Consider the following 14285-nt stretch of genomic DNA (forward strand, 5'->3'; position numbering starts at 1 on the left):
GTGGGAAGTAGTAGGAGGGAAGTAGTAGGTGGGAAGTGGTGGGTGGGAAGTAGTAGCCAGGAAGTAGTAGGTGGGAAGTAGTAGGTGGGAAGTAGTAGCCAGGAAGTAGTAGGTGGGAAGTAGTAGGAGGGAAGTAGTAGGTGGGAAGTTGTAGGAGGAAAGTAGTAGGCAGGAATTAGTAGCCAGGAAATAGTAGGTGGGATGTAGTAGCCAGGAAGTAGTAGGTGGGAAGTAGTAGCCAGGAAGTAGTAGGTGGGATGTAGTAGCCAGGAAGTAGTAGGTGGGAAGTAGTAGCCAGGAAGTAGTAGGTGGGAAGTAGTAGCCAGGAAGTAGTAGGTGGGAAGTAGTATGCGGGAAATAGTAGGTGAGAAGTTGTGGGCAGGAAGAAGTGGCTTAAACCAGTTAAGAGCCCAGTTTATGCAAAGAAACGACTGCATTAACTGGGTCAGCGTTGAGCAGAGCCACTCTGGAAGCTGCAATCTTGATGTCATTTTTGTGTTAAATATAATTTTTATCCTCCTATTGCTTCTTCCAGCAGTTCTGATGTCATCAATGTTGCAGAATCAATCCAATCTTTGATCTTTAATAATAAATTTTATTTTTTTAGTCAGATTCTCGAGATGTTACATTCCCCTTTTGTATCAGAGCTGTTCTGTTCTTTTTCTATGAAATAAATAAAATGAGGAATGCTGTAATTTATTTGCTGATGGTTCTTCTGTAAACAGAGGCCATGATGGCCGACATCCTAAAAGCATAATAAATCCTCCTCCATAAAGTGAGGACACATCCCTGCAAGTAGTTGCTGCGTCCGGCCGTCCGTGAGGCGTTGCTGATGTGGCCTCAGTCTTTCCTCTAATCCATAAACTAAACAGATTAAAGGTGGTGAGAACGTTATGGAAAATGCTTTTTCTCAAGCATCTGTAATAAAGGCTCCATTACATCAAAGCAAGTGTTTGTAATCTGTAATCTCAATCTGTAATCTGTAATGTCTCATATTATCATGAAAATCTAAGAAAAAAATCACAACAGATTCCAGGTCGTCATGATTTACTGAACTTCTGTTCAGGAGGAAAATATTCTCATCTTCTCTCGGGTCACAGAGCAGACTTCCCTCCAATCTCCTCTGTATTATTACCCCCCCATCCCACCCCCTCCCACACACACACACACACACACACACACACACACACACACACACACACACACTCACCCCCGCCAACCAACCCACCCCCTCTCATCTGTTTCTTTGCAGCCTCTGCACTGAAAGCTTTTCCTGGTGTCTCCACCATTCAGACTCCATGACCAATGTTCTGGTCCATCCTTGGCCGGATCCAGAACCCTCCTGAGGTTGGTTCGCAGTCCTAAACGCGGCCAACGGTCCCGCCCTGTCGCTGGAGGAGGAGCTACAGGAAGTGAAGTGGGCAAAAAGATCGCAGAGGAGGAACAGTTTGTGTTCAGAGATGGCGGTCCCCTTGAAACAGGAAGTGGTTGTTATTCCTCGGCTCTATCTGATCTCGCCGAAGTGATTGAAAGGGTCAACGGCTCTGCTGCAGAGCTCAGTGGGAGCTTTGACTGAAAATCCCCTTTTAGCTCAGAACGGTTCCAGCTTCGGACTTCAGAGCTGCTGTCAGAACAGCAGCGGTAGGAACAGCCTCCTCAGTGGCCTGCACTCAATCTATGCTCCGTCTTTATCTCCTAGAGAGTCTGAGCTGATTCTATCAATTAACACCCGATTAGAAATTCCTCTTAACAGCTGTGAGAAAAATTATGCCGTTCAAACTACATCACTTCCTCTCACCAGGGACACAGAAGACATCTTAACTAGTTACTTTTCATATTTAGATAGAAAACAGATCCAGTAACCAGAAAAGGTGTGGGGGGGTTAACCCTAACAAGCCCCGCCTCCTCATTGAGTTGAGCTCCTTCTGGTCTCACCAGGGTTAAGATCAAACCCTTTGAACTGACACCAAACCAAGCAGCCAGTAGTAAAACCTTCCTATAATCTTTGCCTTTTCCCAGCCAGGGGGTATCCTGTCATAGAAAATGTTGAAACTAAGATTCTCTAAAATGCTATTTCCTGCTTTTTGAGGCGGAATGCAGCTAACTTTCTGTCTTTGTTCCAAAACTACTTTTGTCTGGATTCTGGGAAGTATGTGAGCTTGACTAGAGGTTGACATTTCATAAGGAAATAAAGGAGATAATTTTAGCTGCAATATAATGTTTCATATGTAGGTTAATTAAAACAATCGGAAAGTCTAATGCTACGTTTACACATCCTGCGATTTGAGCAGCAAAGAAGTATTAGAGACACACCTCCAGCGTCTTCGACGCTCCTACGTTCAGTAAAGCTCCAGCTGCGTCTGATGCTTCTGCTGTCATGTCATGGCCTCTGGTGATTGGCTGGATTACTCAATTCACTCACCAACTCAGCACCGCCCAGTTGCTCATTACTGCTCACCTGATCCACCTGCTCCTGCCTCTATTTAACCTGCCCTCAAACTGTCATCAGTGCCAGATTATTTGAGCCAATGGTGAGAGTTCTCTAGCGTACCTCGGTGTTTGCCTGATCCTGACCGGTTCTGCCTCTGGACCTCTGAGCCTGTTCTGATCCGTTCTGACCTGTTTGCCTCCTGTTGGGTTTCTGCCTGTCTGTCCTGAAATTGGAACTTATTGCTGACGCTGTCCTGAATTTATATTCAGCAGTCTTCAGACCTCCGACCTAGCCTTCCTTCCTTCTCCTGGTTGGTTATGATCACCTGCCTGTCGTCCGACCGCCGGAACTGCAGCGTCTGGCACCCATCTAAGCGGCACCCACCGCATCTGATTGGCGGCCGACCTGATGGAACCACCTTGTCCTCTGGGCTCGGACTGGTCGCGTCTGAGGTTCCTGCCTTAGACGCGAACGCTGTTCACTGCAGTTCCGTTACTCTTATTAAAAGTTTTTTGAGCTACCTAACTGTATGTCTGCTTCGAAAACTGGGTCCACTGTTCTGAGCCTTGACATCTGCTGCTCTGCGTTAATAAACGGTTTCAGAGGAGTGATCATAGCGCTCTGCATCAGCAGCGCTGCGTCTGACTTCCTGCCAGCTCCCAGATCAGCTGCTCTCATTGGTTGATGTCCAGCAGCTAAAGTTACATTTTTCCAACAGCTGCTGCTTGTGAAATTTTGAACAGTTGAGCAAAGTTTCCAGGGGAAAAACGTGGGATACCATTTTTCATCTTTTGGTAAAGGCAGCAAGCATTGCTAGCTAAAAGCCTGGTTTGCCCCTTCCACTTTAAAAATGGTTACATCTCATGCAAACAGGCGGGCTTCCTGGCACAGACCCCCCTTCTGGTTCCAGTATAAACGGGCTTGACCAGTCTGGAAGCTTAATCTAAGCCTATGGGAACTTTTTCAAACAAAGTTTGAGGACATTTCAGGGTTTTTCTTTCTTCTTAAAACACCCAAAGTACTTCCTGCTGGTCACCAAAGGGATCAATGAAACCCGAGTCAGCAATCTAAGACCGTTGTCCAACCATGAAGCATCGCATGTGGGAGCATCATGGTTCCACTGAGATTCGAATTAAACATCTGGATCATTTTAGAAATGTGACCATTTTAAAACTAAGCACTAATAAATCAGGCAGGAAAAGTGGTTTATTGAGCCAGGCTCCACTTAAACATCAGAGGTGAAGGAATCCCACCTGCCTGAACAATGTGTCAGTTTGACTGGGAGGACAATAAGTCTGAACGCACTGCAGGCGCCTTCAGGTCCACAACTGGAACTTATGTTTAGTTTGTGAACAATGAGGCAGGAAACATCTGCAGGCGGGACCGAGGACCTGGACGTCCGCCACCATCCGCTGACAACAACAACAAACAGTTCTTTAGCGAGCATCCGGCTCCTCTGCTGCTCCCCGCTGGTAAACATCTCATGTAAGGAGGGTTTGGGCAGCTACCTGGGAACGTCACATGGCTGAGACTCTTCATGTAGAGACTCGTTTGAATTAGACCTCCCATTTAGGAAAAACTCCCTCCTGCTCAGCAGCAAATATGATATCCTAAACAGTGAAGCTTTACTGAGACAGTTCATGTCAAATGAGCAGCCATTTATACTGAGGCTCAGTCTCAGAGTGATTGTATTCTATGGTGAAAATCTATACCTAGAATAGAATCTAGAATAGAATTTAAAATCCTCCTTCTCACATATAAAGCCTTAAATGGCCAAGCTCCATCTGATATCAGAGATCTGATTGTTCCTGATGTTCCTAACAGAGCACTTCGCTCTCAATCTGCAGGTTTACTAGTGGTTCCTAGAATTTCTAAAAGTAGAACGGGAGGCAGATCTTTTAGTTCTCAGGCTCCTCTCCTGTGGAACCAACTACCAGTTTTAGTCCGTGAGGCAGACACCCTGTCTACTTTTAAGGCTAGGCTTAAAACTTTCCTTTTTTAAAAAAGCTTCTAGTTGGAGTGGCTCAGGTTATCCTGATCTATCTCTATAGTTCTGCTGCTATAGGCTTAGACTGCTGGAGGACATAGGGACCCCTTTTTCATCATTCTGCTTCATTCTATCTCTATTCTCCCACTCTGCAGAATCTGTTAGTTCAATCTCTAACGTTCTGCTCTCTCTGCTTTTTCTCATAGTAGCTTCATCTGGTCTGTTCCTGTTTGGCTGTGACTCCATCCTGGAGAGAAATATCAGCTGTGCTGCTGCCATCAACACCTTTGTTTCTAGATGTTGGAGCTTGGCCTGTTTTCCAGTGTAGTCCTGTTTCTCTGACTGTGACTAACTGGATGTGCTCTCTTCATCCTCTGACATGGGAGCTGGCTCGGAGCTCGTCTGCCTGGCTGTGTGTTTCCTGGACGGGGCCGCCTGTGGAGCTGGTTGACAGTTGCCTTTTGTATCTATGCTTCTTTTTCTATGTCTGCTTCTGTCTCCTTGAACCCCAGCGGGCCTCAGCAGATGGCCGCTCACACTGAGCCTGGTTCTGCTGGAGGTTTCTTCCTGTTCAAAGGGAGTTTTTCCTCTCCACTGTTGCTACAAGCATGCTTAGTGTGAGGGATTGCTGAAGAGTCAATGAGTCGATGCAATCAGCTGGTTTTCCTTAGATAGAAAACTTTGAATCAATCTGACTGGATGATCTGGATCTATAAAGTGACCTGAGATGACATGATGGGAATCGGAGCTATAGAAATAAACTGAATAGAATAGAACATCCATTTAAAGCAGAGGTAAATTCTCTGAACCTCTCCGCTGATTTAAACCTCGGATCTTTGAATGTTCTGCAGATATTTCCACCTCAGAGGTGTCAGCAGAACAGCCATGGAAGAAAGGATCTGTTCTTGAAACCAGATGCTGGAACATTCGCTCTGTTTGCTTCTAAGCTGCTTCAGATTTGTCCTTTTCTCTGTTTTCAGTTCTGGCTGGGAGGCGTTAAAAAGCTCGGCTCGCTGTCTGAACACGCCGCATGATGACGGAACGAGGCTGAACTCCTGACGACGCGCCGCTACCTGCCTGCTGCTGCTGAAGGCAAACCAACCCAACAGGGAACCACGTTCAGCACCAACTGGACAACAAATAATTACTCACTAAAAAAGAGGAATATTTCTAAATTACTTACTATATTAAAGTTCTTCAATAATAAAAACTTTGATGTAATATTTCTGGAAATAGAAGCAGTTTATGGTTATTCTAGTGAATAACCTCCCTGGGATCTGTCTTTGTTTTGACTTTTAAACCATTTTTCTTCATTAATAAGCAGATTTATGTTCAGGTTTCATGATGAAAACCATTTCCTGTCTTTTTATCAGATTCTGGTCAAAATGTAAATTCAGTTTCATTCATAAATACTTGATGAATCTGAAGGTAAATAAAATGATGCGGTGAGTTAAATGGGTTTCTGCATCCGGTTGTTAAAGGTGCTGATGCTGAAGGCAGTAAAGATCTCCTGTAGAGGTCTGTCTACAGCGGATCTATAGAAGCTTCTGATTGAAGAACCTCTGTTTGTGTCTAACAGTCTGATGAAGAGGATGCTCACTGCTGTCCATCATCATCTTCATCTCCAGAGGTTCTAGAGGAGTTCCTAGAACAGAGCTGACCTTCTTTATCAGCTGCTTGAGCTTCTTTCAGTCATTAGCTCTGATGATGATGGTGATGATGATGATGATGATCTAGCTCCTAGCTCCTGCACCTAGCTCCCTTTACTAGCTCATAGCTCCTGCTCCTAGCTCCCTTTATTAGCTCCTGCTCCTAGCTCACTTTACTAGCTCCTAGCTCCTGCACCTAGGTCCCTTTTCTAGCTCCTAGCTCCTGCTCCTAGCTCCATTTACTAGCTCCTGCTCTTAGCTCCATTTACTAGCTCCTGCTCTTAGCTCCCTTCACTAGCTCCTGCTCTTAGCTCACTTTACTAGCTCCTAGCTCCAGCAGCTATCTCCCTTTCCTAGCTCCTAGCTCCTGCTCCTAGCTCACTTTACTAGCTCCTAGCTCCTGCTCCTAGCTCCCTTTACTAGCTCCTGCTCCTAGCTCCCTTTACTAGCTCCTGCTCCTAGCTCCCTTTACTAGCTCCTGCTCTTAGCTCACTTTACTAGCTCCTAGCTCCCTTTACTAGCTCCTGCTCCTAGCTCCCTTTACTAGCTCCTGCACCTAGCTCCCTTTACTAGCTCCTGCTCTTAGCTCACTTTACTAGCTCCTAGCTCCCTTTACTAGCTCCTGCTCCTAGCTCCCTTTACTAGCTCCTAGCTCCTGCTCCTAGCTCCCTTTACTAGCTCCTGCTCTTAGCTCACTTTACTAGCTCCTAGCTCCCTTTACTAGCTCCTGCTCCTAGCTCCCTTTACTAGCTCCTAGCTCCTGCACCTAGCTCCCTTTACTAGCTCCTGCTCTTAGCACCCTTTCCTAGCTCCTAGCTCCTGCTCCTAGCTCCCTTTACTAGCTCCTGCTCCTAGCTCACTTTACTAGCTCCTAGCTCCCTTTACTAGCTCCTAGCTCCTGCTCTTAGCACCCTTTCCTAGCTCCTAGCTCCTGTTCCTAGCTCCCTTTCCCAGCTCCTAGCTCCTGCTCCTAGCTCCCTTTACTAGCTCCTAGCTCCTAGCTCCCTTTACTAGCTCCTAGCTCCTAGCTCCCTTTACTAGCTCCTAGCTCCTGCTCCTAGCTCCCTTTCCCAGCTCCTAGCTCCTGCTCTTAGCACCCTTTCCTAGCTCCTAGCTCCTGCTCCTAGCTCCCTTTACTAGCTCCTGCTCCTAGCTCACTTTACTAGCTCCTAGCTCCCTTTACTAGCTCCTAGCTCCTGCTCCTAGCTCCCTTTCCCAGCTCCTAGCTCCTGCTCTTAGCACCCTTTCCTAGCTCCTAACTCCTGCTCCTAGCTCCCTTTACTAACTCCTAGCTCCTGCTCCTACCTCACTTTACTAGCTCCTAGCTCCTGCTCCTAGCTCCCTTTACTAGCTCCTGCTCCTAGCTCCCTTTACTAGCTCCTGCTCCTAGCTCCCTTTACTAGCTCCTGCTCTTAGCTCACTTTACTAGCTCCTAGCTCCCTTTACTAGCTCCTGCTCCTAGGTCCCTTTACTAGCTCCTGCTCCTAGCTCCCTTTACTAGCTCCTAGCTCCTGCACCTAGCTCCCTTTACTAGCTCCTAGCTCCTGCTCTTAGCACCCTTTCCTAGCTCCTGCTCCTAGCTCCCTTTACTAGCTCCTGCTCCTAGCTCACTTTACTAGCTCCTAGCTCCCTTTACTAGCTCCTTGCTCCTGCTCCTAGCTCCCTTTCCTAGCTCCTAGCTCCTGCTCTTAGCACCCTTTCCTAGCTCCTGCTCCTAGCTCCCTTTACTAGCTCCTGCTCCTAGCTCCCTTTACTAACTCCTAGCTCCTGCTCCTAGCTCCCTTTACTAGCTCCTGCTCCTAGCTCACTTTACTAGCTCCTAGCTCCCTTTACTAGCTCTTTGCTCCTGCTCCTAGCTCCCTTTCCTAGCTCCTAGCTCCTGCTCTTAGCACCCTTTCCTAGCTCCTGCTCCTAGCTCCCTTTACTAGCTCCTGCTCCTAGCTCCCTTTACTAACTCCTAGCTCCTGCTCCTAGCTCCCTTTACTAGCTCCTGCTCTTAGCTCCCTTTCCTAGCTCCTAGCTCCCTTTCCTAGCTCCTGTTCCTAGCCCCCTTTCCTAGCTCCTAGCTCCCACTCCTTGCTCCCTTTCCTAGCGCCTAGCTCCCGCTCTTAGCTCCCTTTCCTAGCTCCTAGCTCCTGCTCCTAGCCCCCTTTCCTAGCTCCTGCTCTCAGCTCCCTTTACTAGCTCCTGCTCCTAGCTAGCTCCCTTTCCTAGCTCCTGCTCTTAGCTCCCTTTCCTAGCTCCCATTCCTAGCTCCTGCTCTTAGCTCCCTTTCCTAGCTCCCATTCCTAGCTCCTGCTCTTAGCTCCCTTTCCTAGCTCCTAGCTCCTGCTCCTAGCTCCCTTTACTAGCTCCTGCTCCTAGCTCCCTTTCCTAGCTCCTGCTCCTAGCTCCCTTTACTAGCTCCTAGCTCCTGCACCTAGCTCCCTTTACTAGCTCCTAGCTCCTGCTCTTAGCACCCTTTACTAGCTCCTGCTCCTAGCTCCCTTTACTAGCTCCTGCTCCTAGCTCCCTTTCCTAGCGCCTAGCTCCCGCTCTTAGCTCCCTTTCCTAGCTCCTAGCTCCTGCTCCTAGCTCCCTTTACTAGCTCCTGCTCCTAGCTCCCTTTACTAGCTCCTGCTCCTAGCTCACTTTACTAGCTCCTAGCTCCCTTTACTAGCTCTTTGCTCCTGCTCCTAGCTCCCTTTCCTAGCTCCTAGCTCCTGCTCTTAGCACCCTTTCCTAGCTCCTGCTCCTAGCTCCCTTTACTAGCTCCTGCTCCTAGCTCCCTTTACTAACTCCTAGCTCCTGCTCCTAGCTCCCTTTACTAGCTCCTGCTCTTAGCTCCCTTTCCTAGCTCCTAGCTCCCTTTCCTAGCTCCTGTTCCTAGCCCCCTTTCCTAGCTCCTAGCTCCCACTCCTTGCTCCCTTTCCTAGCGCCTAGCTCCCGCTCTTAGCTCCCTTTCCTAGCTCCTAGCTCCTGCTCCTAGCCCCCTTTCCTAGCTCCTGCTCTCAGCTCCCTTTACTAGCTCCTGCTCCTAGCTAGCTCCCTTTCCTAGCTCCTGCTCTTAGCTCCCTTTCCTAGCTCCCATTCCTAGCTCCTGCTCTTAGCTCCCTTTCCTAGCTCCCATTCCTAGCTCCTGCTCTTAGCTCCCTTTCCTAGCTCCTAGCTCCTGCTCCTAGCTCCCTTTACTAGCTCCTGCTCCTAGCTCCCTTTCCTAGCTCCTGCTCCTAGCTCCCTTTACTAGCTCCTAGCTCCTGCACCTAGCTCCCTTTACTAGCTCCTAGCTCCTAGCTCCCTTTCCTAGCTACTGCTCCTGCTCCTACCTCCCTTTCCTAGCTCCATTTCCTAGCTCCTAGCTCCCTTTCCTAGCTCCTGCTCATAGCCCCCTTTCCTAACTCCTGCTCTTAGCACCCTTTCCTAGCTCCTGCTCTTAGCTCCCTTTCCTAGCCCCTGCTCCTAGCTCCCTTTCCTAGCTCCTGCTCTTAGATCCATTTCCTAGCTCTCTTTCCTAGCTCCTTTCTTGGCTCCTTTCCTAGCTCCTGCTCTTAGATCCATTTCCTAGCTCTCTTTCCTGGCTCCTTTCCTAGCTCCTAGCTCCTGCTCTTAGATCCATTTCCTAGCTCTCTTTCCTGGCTCCTTTCCTAGCTCCTAGCTCCTGCTCTTAGATCCATTTCCTAGCTCTCTTTCCTAGCTCCTTCTGAATCCAGACAGCCTCAGCCTCATGGATATCATCATGGGATGGAAACTCTTTGGTTAAAGTAGGACTAATGAAGCTCTCAGTTATGAAACCCAAACGATTGAAAGGTGCAAACATTAGCATCTAAAATAAAGGATTGTTGTTAGACTTTCAGGTGGGCTAGGCTAGGCCTATACATCCTTAGGCTAAAGGATTGAGGGAAACAGTTGAGCTTCTATAGGCAGCTATGAGCGCCTTCCTACTTCCTTTCCTGTATTCAGACAGACCTGATCATGGAGACCACTGAGTCGTTACAGATTCATGGATTTCATCATATGGGTTAGTTTTACCTACCAGCTATAGATACAGTACCTAATAGTATTCACACCCCTCCTATGTTTTCCTTTTCCAGAACAAAGGAGGAGGTGCACAACATGATTGGTTATAATGAGGGCATCAAAGTGAAGAGCGGTGACTGACAGCTGCACCTCCGTTACTATGGAAACACGCTGACTAACCCTGGTTTAGCTTCAATGCTTATCCTTCATATTCTCTTTAGAACCTTCACTGTTTTAGCCCACAGAATGATGCTGCCCAGATACCAGACCTTCAGCAGCGTGATGATCTAACGCTGCTCTACACCATCAGACAGGAAAAGATCAGGAAGTCTGTCGTTCCTTTTCAAAGGAAATCAAAGCTTCAGACTAACGGTGGATAATTCCCTGTTTTCCATTTCCAACTCCTGTCTAATGCTCTGTTGCATTATATTTATTGCTGCACTGCATGTTTATGTTTGATAGTTTCTGTGAGTAAATGCAGCAGTTCACTGGTTTATTTACCAGTTCAGCTGCAGCAAACAAAAGAAAACATGGCTGAGCAATACTTGAATAATTAAATTCAAATATTATACTTTATCATTTCATTTATGTTTTTTCTAGAATCAAGCAGCCCTAAATGAAACCAGAACCTTTACTGGTAAAGAATATTCATCAGAAGGAACTAGGAGCCTTTCTGGGGTCCAACAGTCCAGCTGCTGCCTTCTGTAGATGTTTAGCCTCACAGTCTATTTCTATATTTCTATCTGTGCTCCTCAGCTCCACCGCTCCCGTCTATAAATGGGTCTAACTAGTGTTTACAACCTTGGTAAATTACAGCCTTCCTGTTCGCTGTGTGTGACTTCAGCTCTGGATCTGACCTGTCAGGAGGATTAAATGCTGACGAGGAAACGATGCGACAAACAGTTTAACATCACTTTAAATGTTTTAAAGGAGGAACTACTTAAAAACAGGACAGATTAGCCTCTTTATTGACTTATTTACTCATTTTTATTTTCCACATTTTAGATCATTAAATTAATTTAAACAGGGTTAAACTGAGTGAATATAAAACAGCAGGTTTTAATGTTTAGGAGGAATAAAACTCTCCACCTGAGAAAAAAATTAGCTATAGAACAAGAATAAAGGGTTTCTAAAACTGTTTGGTTTAAAAAGCTAAAAGCTGGATGCATCAAAGGCTGCAGATCGCCGCCTATACTGGGTTTTAGAAATCCAGAGCATCAGGCTGTGTTCTCCAGCGCTTCCTCTGGCCTTCCTTCATCACGGCTGATTTGTTGGTCTATAAAGATCAACAGGATTTATCAGATCAGCATTTTATGCTCTGCTGTCTTCCAGCTGCTCAGGTTCTGCTAGGTCTCTCTGCCTACACAGCAGTTATCGACTGCTCTCCCAGCAGAATTAGCTGAGCTGGACCCCAGCCTGGAGCTCCTGGCTTTAAACAGCTGCGGGGGAATTACAAACCCAAGCAAAGAAAAGAGAAATCTACCAGACATGTAGCTACTGAACTGGACCGACCAGAGGCAATGCTAAAAACAAGAGCTTTTGATTCCAAGGGTTTTATGTTGGGCTTTTGCCAAACTTACAGTCAGAAGTTCTTTCTGGAAGGACTTCCTCTCTTTGCTCTCTGCATTGTTGCAGTCTTCCTTTAGCCTCTCCAGGACCGAAGCCACCCTCTCTGGCTTGCTGTCCGGCTCTGTGCGGCAGAAATGTGTCAGCGGTAGGTTGACGTATCCAAGAGCGTCGGCAAACACTCGCCAGTTCCCGATGTTCTCCATCAGGATTGTTCTAACTGACGCATAGATGTATGTGAGGAACTTGCAGGGCTTCAGAATTTGCTCCAGTAAGGAGGAGGTGGTGAGGTCAGGCCCACTGAAGTAAATGGGCTTTACTTTGCCGACCACTAGAACATTCTTAGCATGAACCAGCCCCATTTTGCCCTGATAGTACCCAATGTACCACTCCTTTGTCCACAACTGGCCCTTCAGCTTGATCTTCTCCTCACTCAGCAGAGCTACAAAGTCTCCTTTCTTGTACTCCAGCAAGTACTGGTTTTTATTTTGCCTGATCACTGTCTTGATTAACTTCCCAAACTTCAGGTTGTTTATCTTCCTGTCCTGAAAAACGGGGTATTTGGTGGCAACAGCAAGAGGAGACAGAACTATTTTCCCCACCTCCTTCTTCTTGAGGAATCTCCGCTGTGCTGATGCCTTTGGACCTGCTTTAGGGGGCGGTGTTGGTGTTTGGACACAGAACTGAGCCAAGATACATTCTTGGTCATCTTTGACCTGGATTCTTAGGGTGAAGTCTGAAACTTCGTCAATGTTGCGTGTGGAGATCATATAGACCAGCCTGCTGACTTTGCCTAATTTAATCTGGAAACCCCGGACCGCCGTTGCCTGCTCGCTGGCCTTTACTTCGTAGTTTGCCATGTTTGAGTAAACACCAAGATGGAGGTCTTGAGGTTTTGACAAAACAAACTGATGTTTTCCCCAAAGCTGTAGAGTAACTGGTGGTGCAACCTGTGCCTGTTTACCCACCTGGCTCACCAGGAGGGTCTTTGGAGCACATTCATGGCCAAACATGGCAACCACAGTTTTGAAGGATGGGTGGATGTGTTTTGGACCATAAACTCCTAATGTCATCTTTTTGACCACATTCTCCCAAACCGTGGATTCAGGAAGTAACGACTGGGCCTGGGCCACAACACAGACGTACATGCATGGCTCCAGGCTATCCAGGCCCACTTGGACCGTGTCCCCGTACATGTATGCCTGTGGGATAGGGGTGTATGGCCCCTCCTTACAATCACTTCTCACACATAAGACTTCCGTCGTCTGTCTGCTCTCCATTTTCACAACAACTGACACTTTCATCTCCAGGGTGATTGTGGTTTTGGTCTCCATGTTGCTGAGTTTGATCTCCACCACTGGGCTGACAGTGGTGCAGCGGTCGCTGTTGAGCTCCAGTGGAGGGTCCAGAAGAGCTTTGATGGAGATTTGCTGCGTGTCCCCTGGTGCTACATGGCCCTCAGGTACAAAGATGCTAATGTTGGTGTCTGGAAGCTGCACCGCACCACCTGAACTATCCAAACGACAGACAATGTTGGTCTCCACTGGCTGAGTTTGACCCCATCCTGGGTTCTGACCCAGCGAATCCAGGTCATGACAGGACCTAGCCAACTTGCGATGGGTGAGCCAAGCTGTGCGGAAGTCCTCCCTGCTCTGGAACTGCTCTGGTGCTGGTGCTTTAAGTCCTCCGAAGAAACCGCTGGAAGCTTGAGGAGGGTCGGTCTGAGCCTGAAGGATGGACAGTTCAGACAGGCTGTAGGAACGCTTACTTCTAAAAAAAGGGTTGTCTCTTTGGAAGGTTTGGCCAGAGGGACTCAGAGGGTTCACATTGAAAGCACTGCCACTAAAACCATTGTCTCCAGGGTTTCTGTTGGAAGTGGGACCAGAGGAAGTGAGCGTATCAAACAGAAGGAGGTCAACTGAATTCTGTTTGCTAATCTGATCTAGCGGGCTGTTTAGAAAAGGGTTTGTGGAGGAATTGGTCACAGCAAAAGGATTTCCATTTTGAAAAGTGGTTGGTTTTAAAATCACTCCTGTCCACTCTCCTAACAAGTCCAATTCTTTGGCCCCGTCCTCGTTAGAGTCTCCCAGCGTGTCGATCATTCCACTGTCACTAAAGGACGAGTCTCTGTAGCTGATGGGTTCAACGTATGCCGCTGGGATGTAACCCATCTCTCTGCTGTTGTGGGCATACCACCACTCCCCCCCCGACGAGTCAAGCACGTAAAGCCGGTCTCCTTTAGAGAACTTCAGAGTGGTGAAGCTGGACGGGCAGTAGTCCTTTATGGCGACAACTTCCCTGGCGGCGCCAAAGGAAGCGGTTGTATCCAACCGTAAGGCACTCGGAGAAGGCACTGAAACAGACAGCAGAGAAGATTTGTTGGTAATCTTTCTAAAGCTGCTTGGAGTAAAAGTACTCAGAAAAAAAATAATCTACAGATTTTAGAGCAAAAACTTCTTCTATTATACTTTGTCACAGATTTCAGTGCATTTTGGGATAATGCAGAGAAGCCAAGGTCCATGGTGAGACCGTTCTGACATTTAGCACCTTGACTGAATACTTTGCACAGCTACAGCTGAAAGTCCTTATCGTATCTTTGGTTTCATGGAACATGATGGTCAAAGCGGCGGATTTGGGTTTATTACTGAACCCAAAG

The 14285-nt window shown here is 47.4% G+C and overlaps 1 protein-coding gene across 3 annotated transcripts in view; it reads right to left on the reverse strand.

Moving 5' to 3' along the window:
* Positions 1–14285, reverse strand: part of LOC119778734 (SH3 domain-binding protein 4) — a 45519-nt gene that overhangs the window by 10527 nt on the left and 20707 nt on the right. For all 3 annotated transcript variants that reach the window (XR_005280117.1, XM_038278092.1, XM_038278091.1), the window contains exon 3: positions 11644–13982. Coding sequence is in view for 2 of the 3 variants with exons in the window: in XM_038278092.1 (XP_038134020.1) it covers positions 11644–13982 (2339 nt within the window). In the remaining variant the exon portion in view is untranslated. The remainder of the gene's footprint in view (positions 1–11643; positions 13983–14285) is intronic.

This window comes from Cyprinodon tularosa, unplaced genomic scaffold (assembly GCF_016077235.1).
Source record: "Cyprinodon tularosa strain WSP-4 unplaced genomic scaffold, ASM1607723v1 ctg1377, whole genome shotgun sequence".
In the NCBI taxonomy this organism is placed as follows: Eukaryota; Metazoa; Chordata; class Actinopteri; order Cyprinodontiformes; family Cyprinodontidae; genus Cyprinodon; species Cyprinodon tularosa.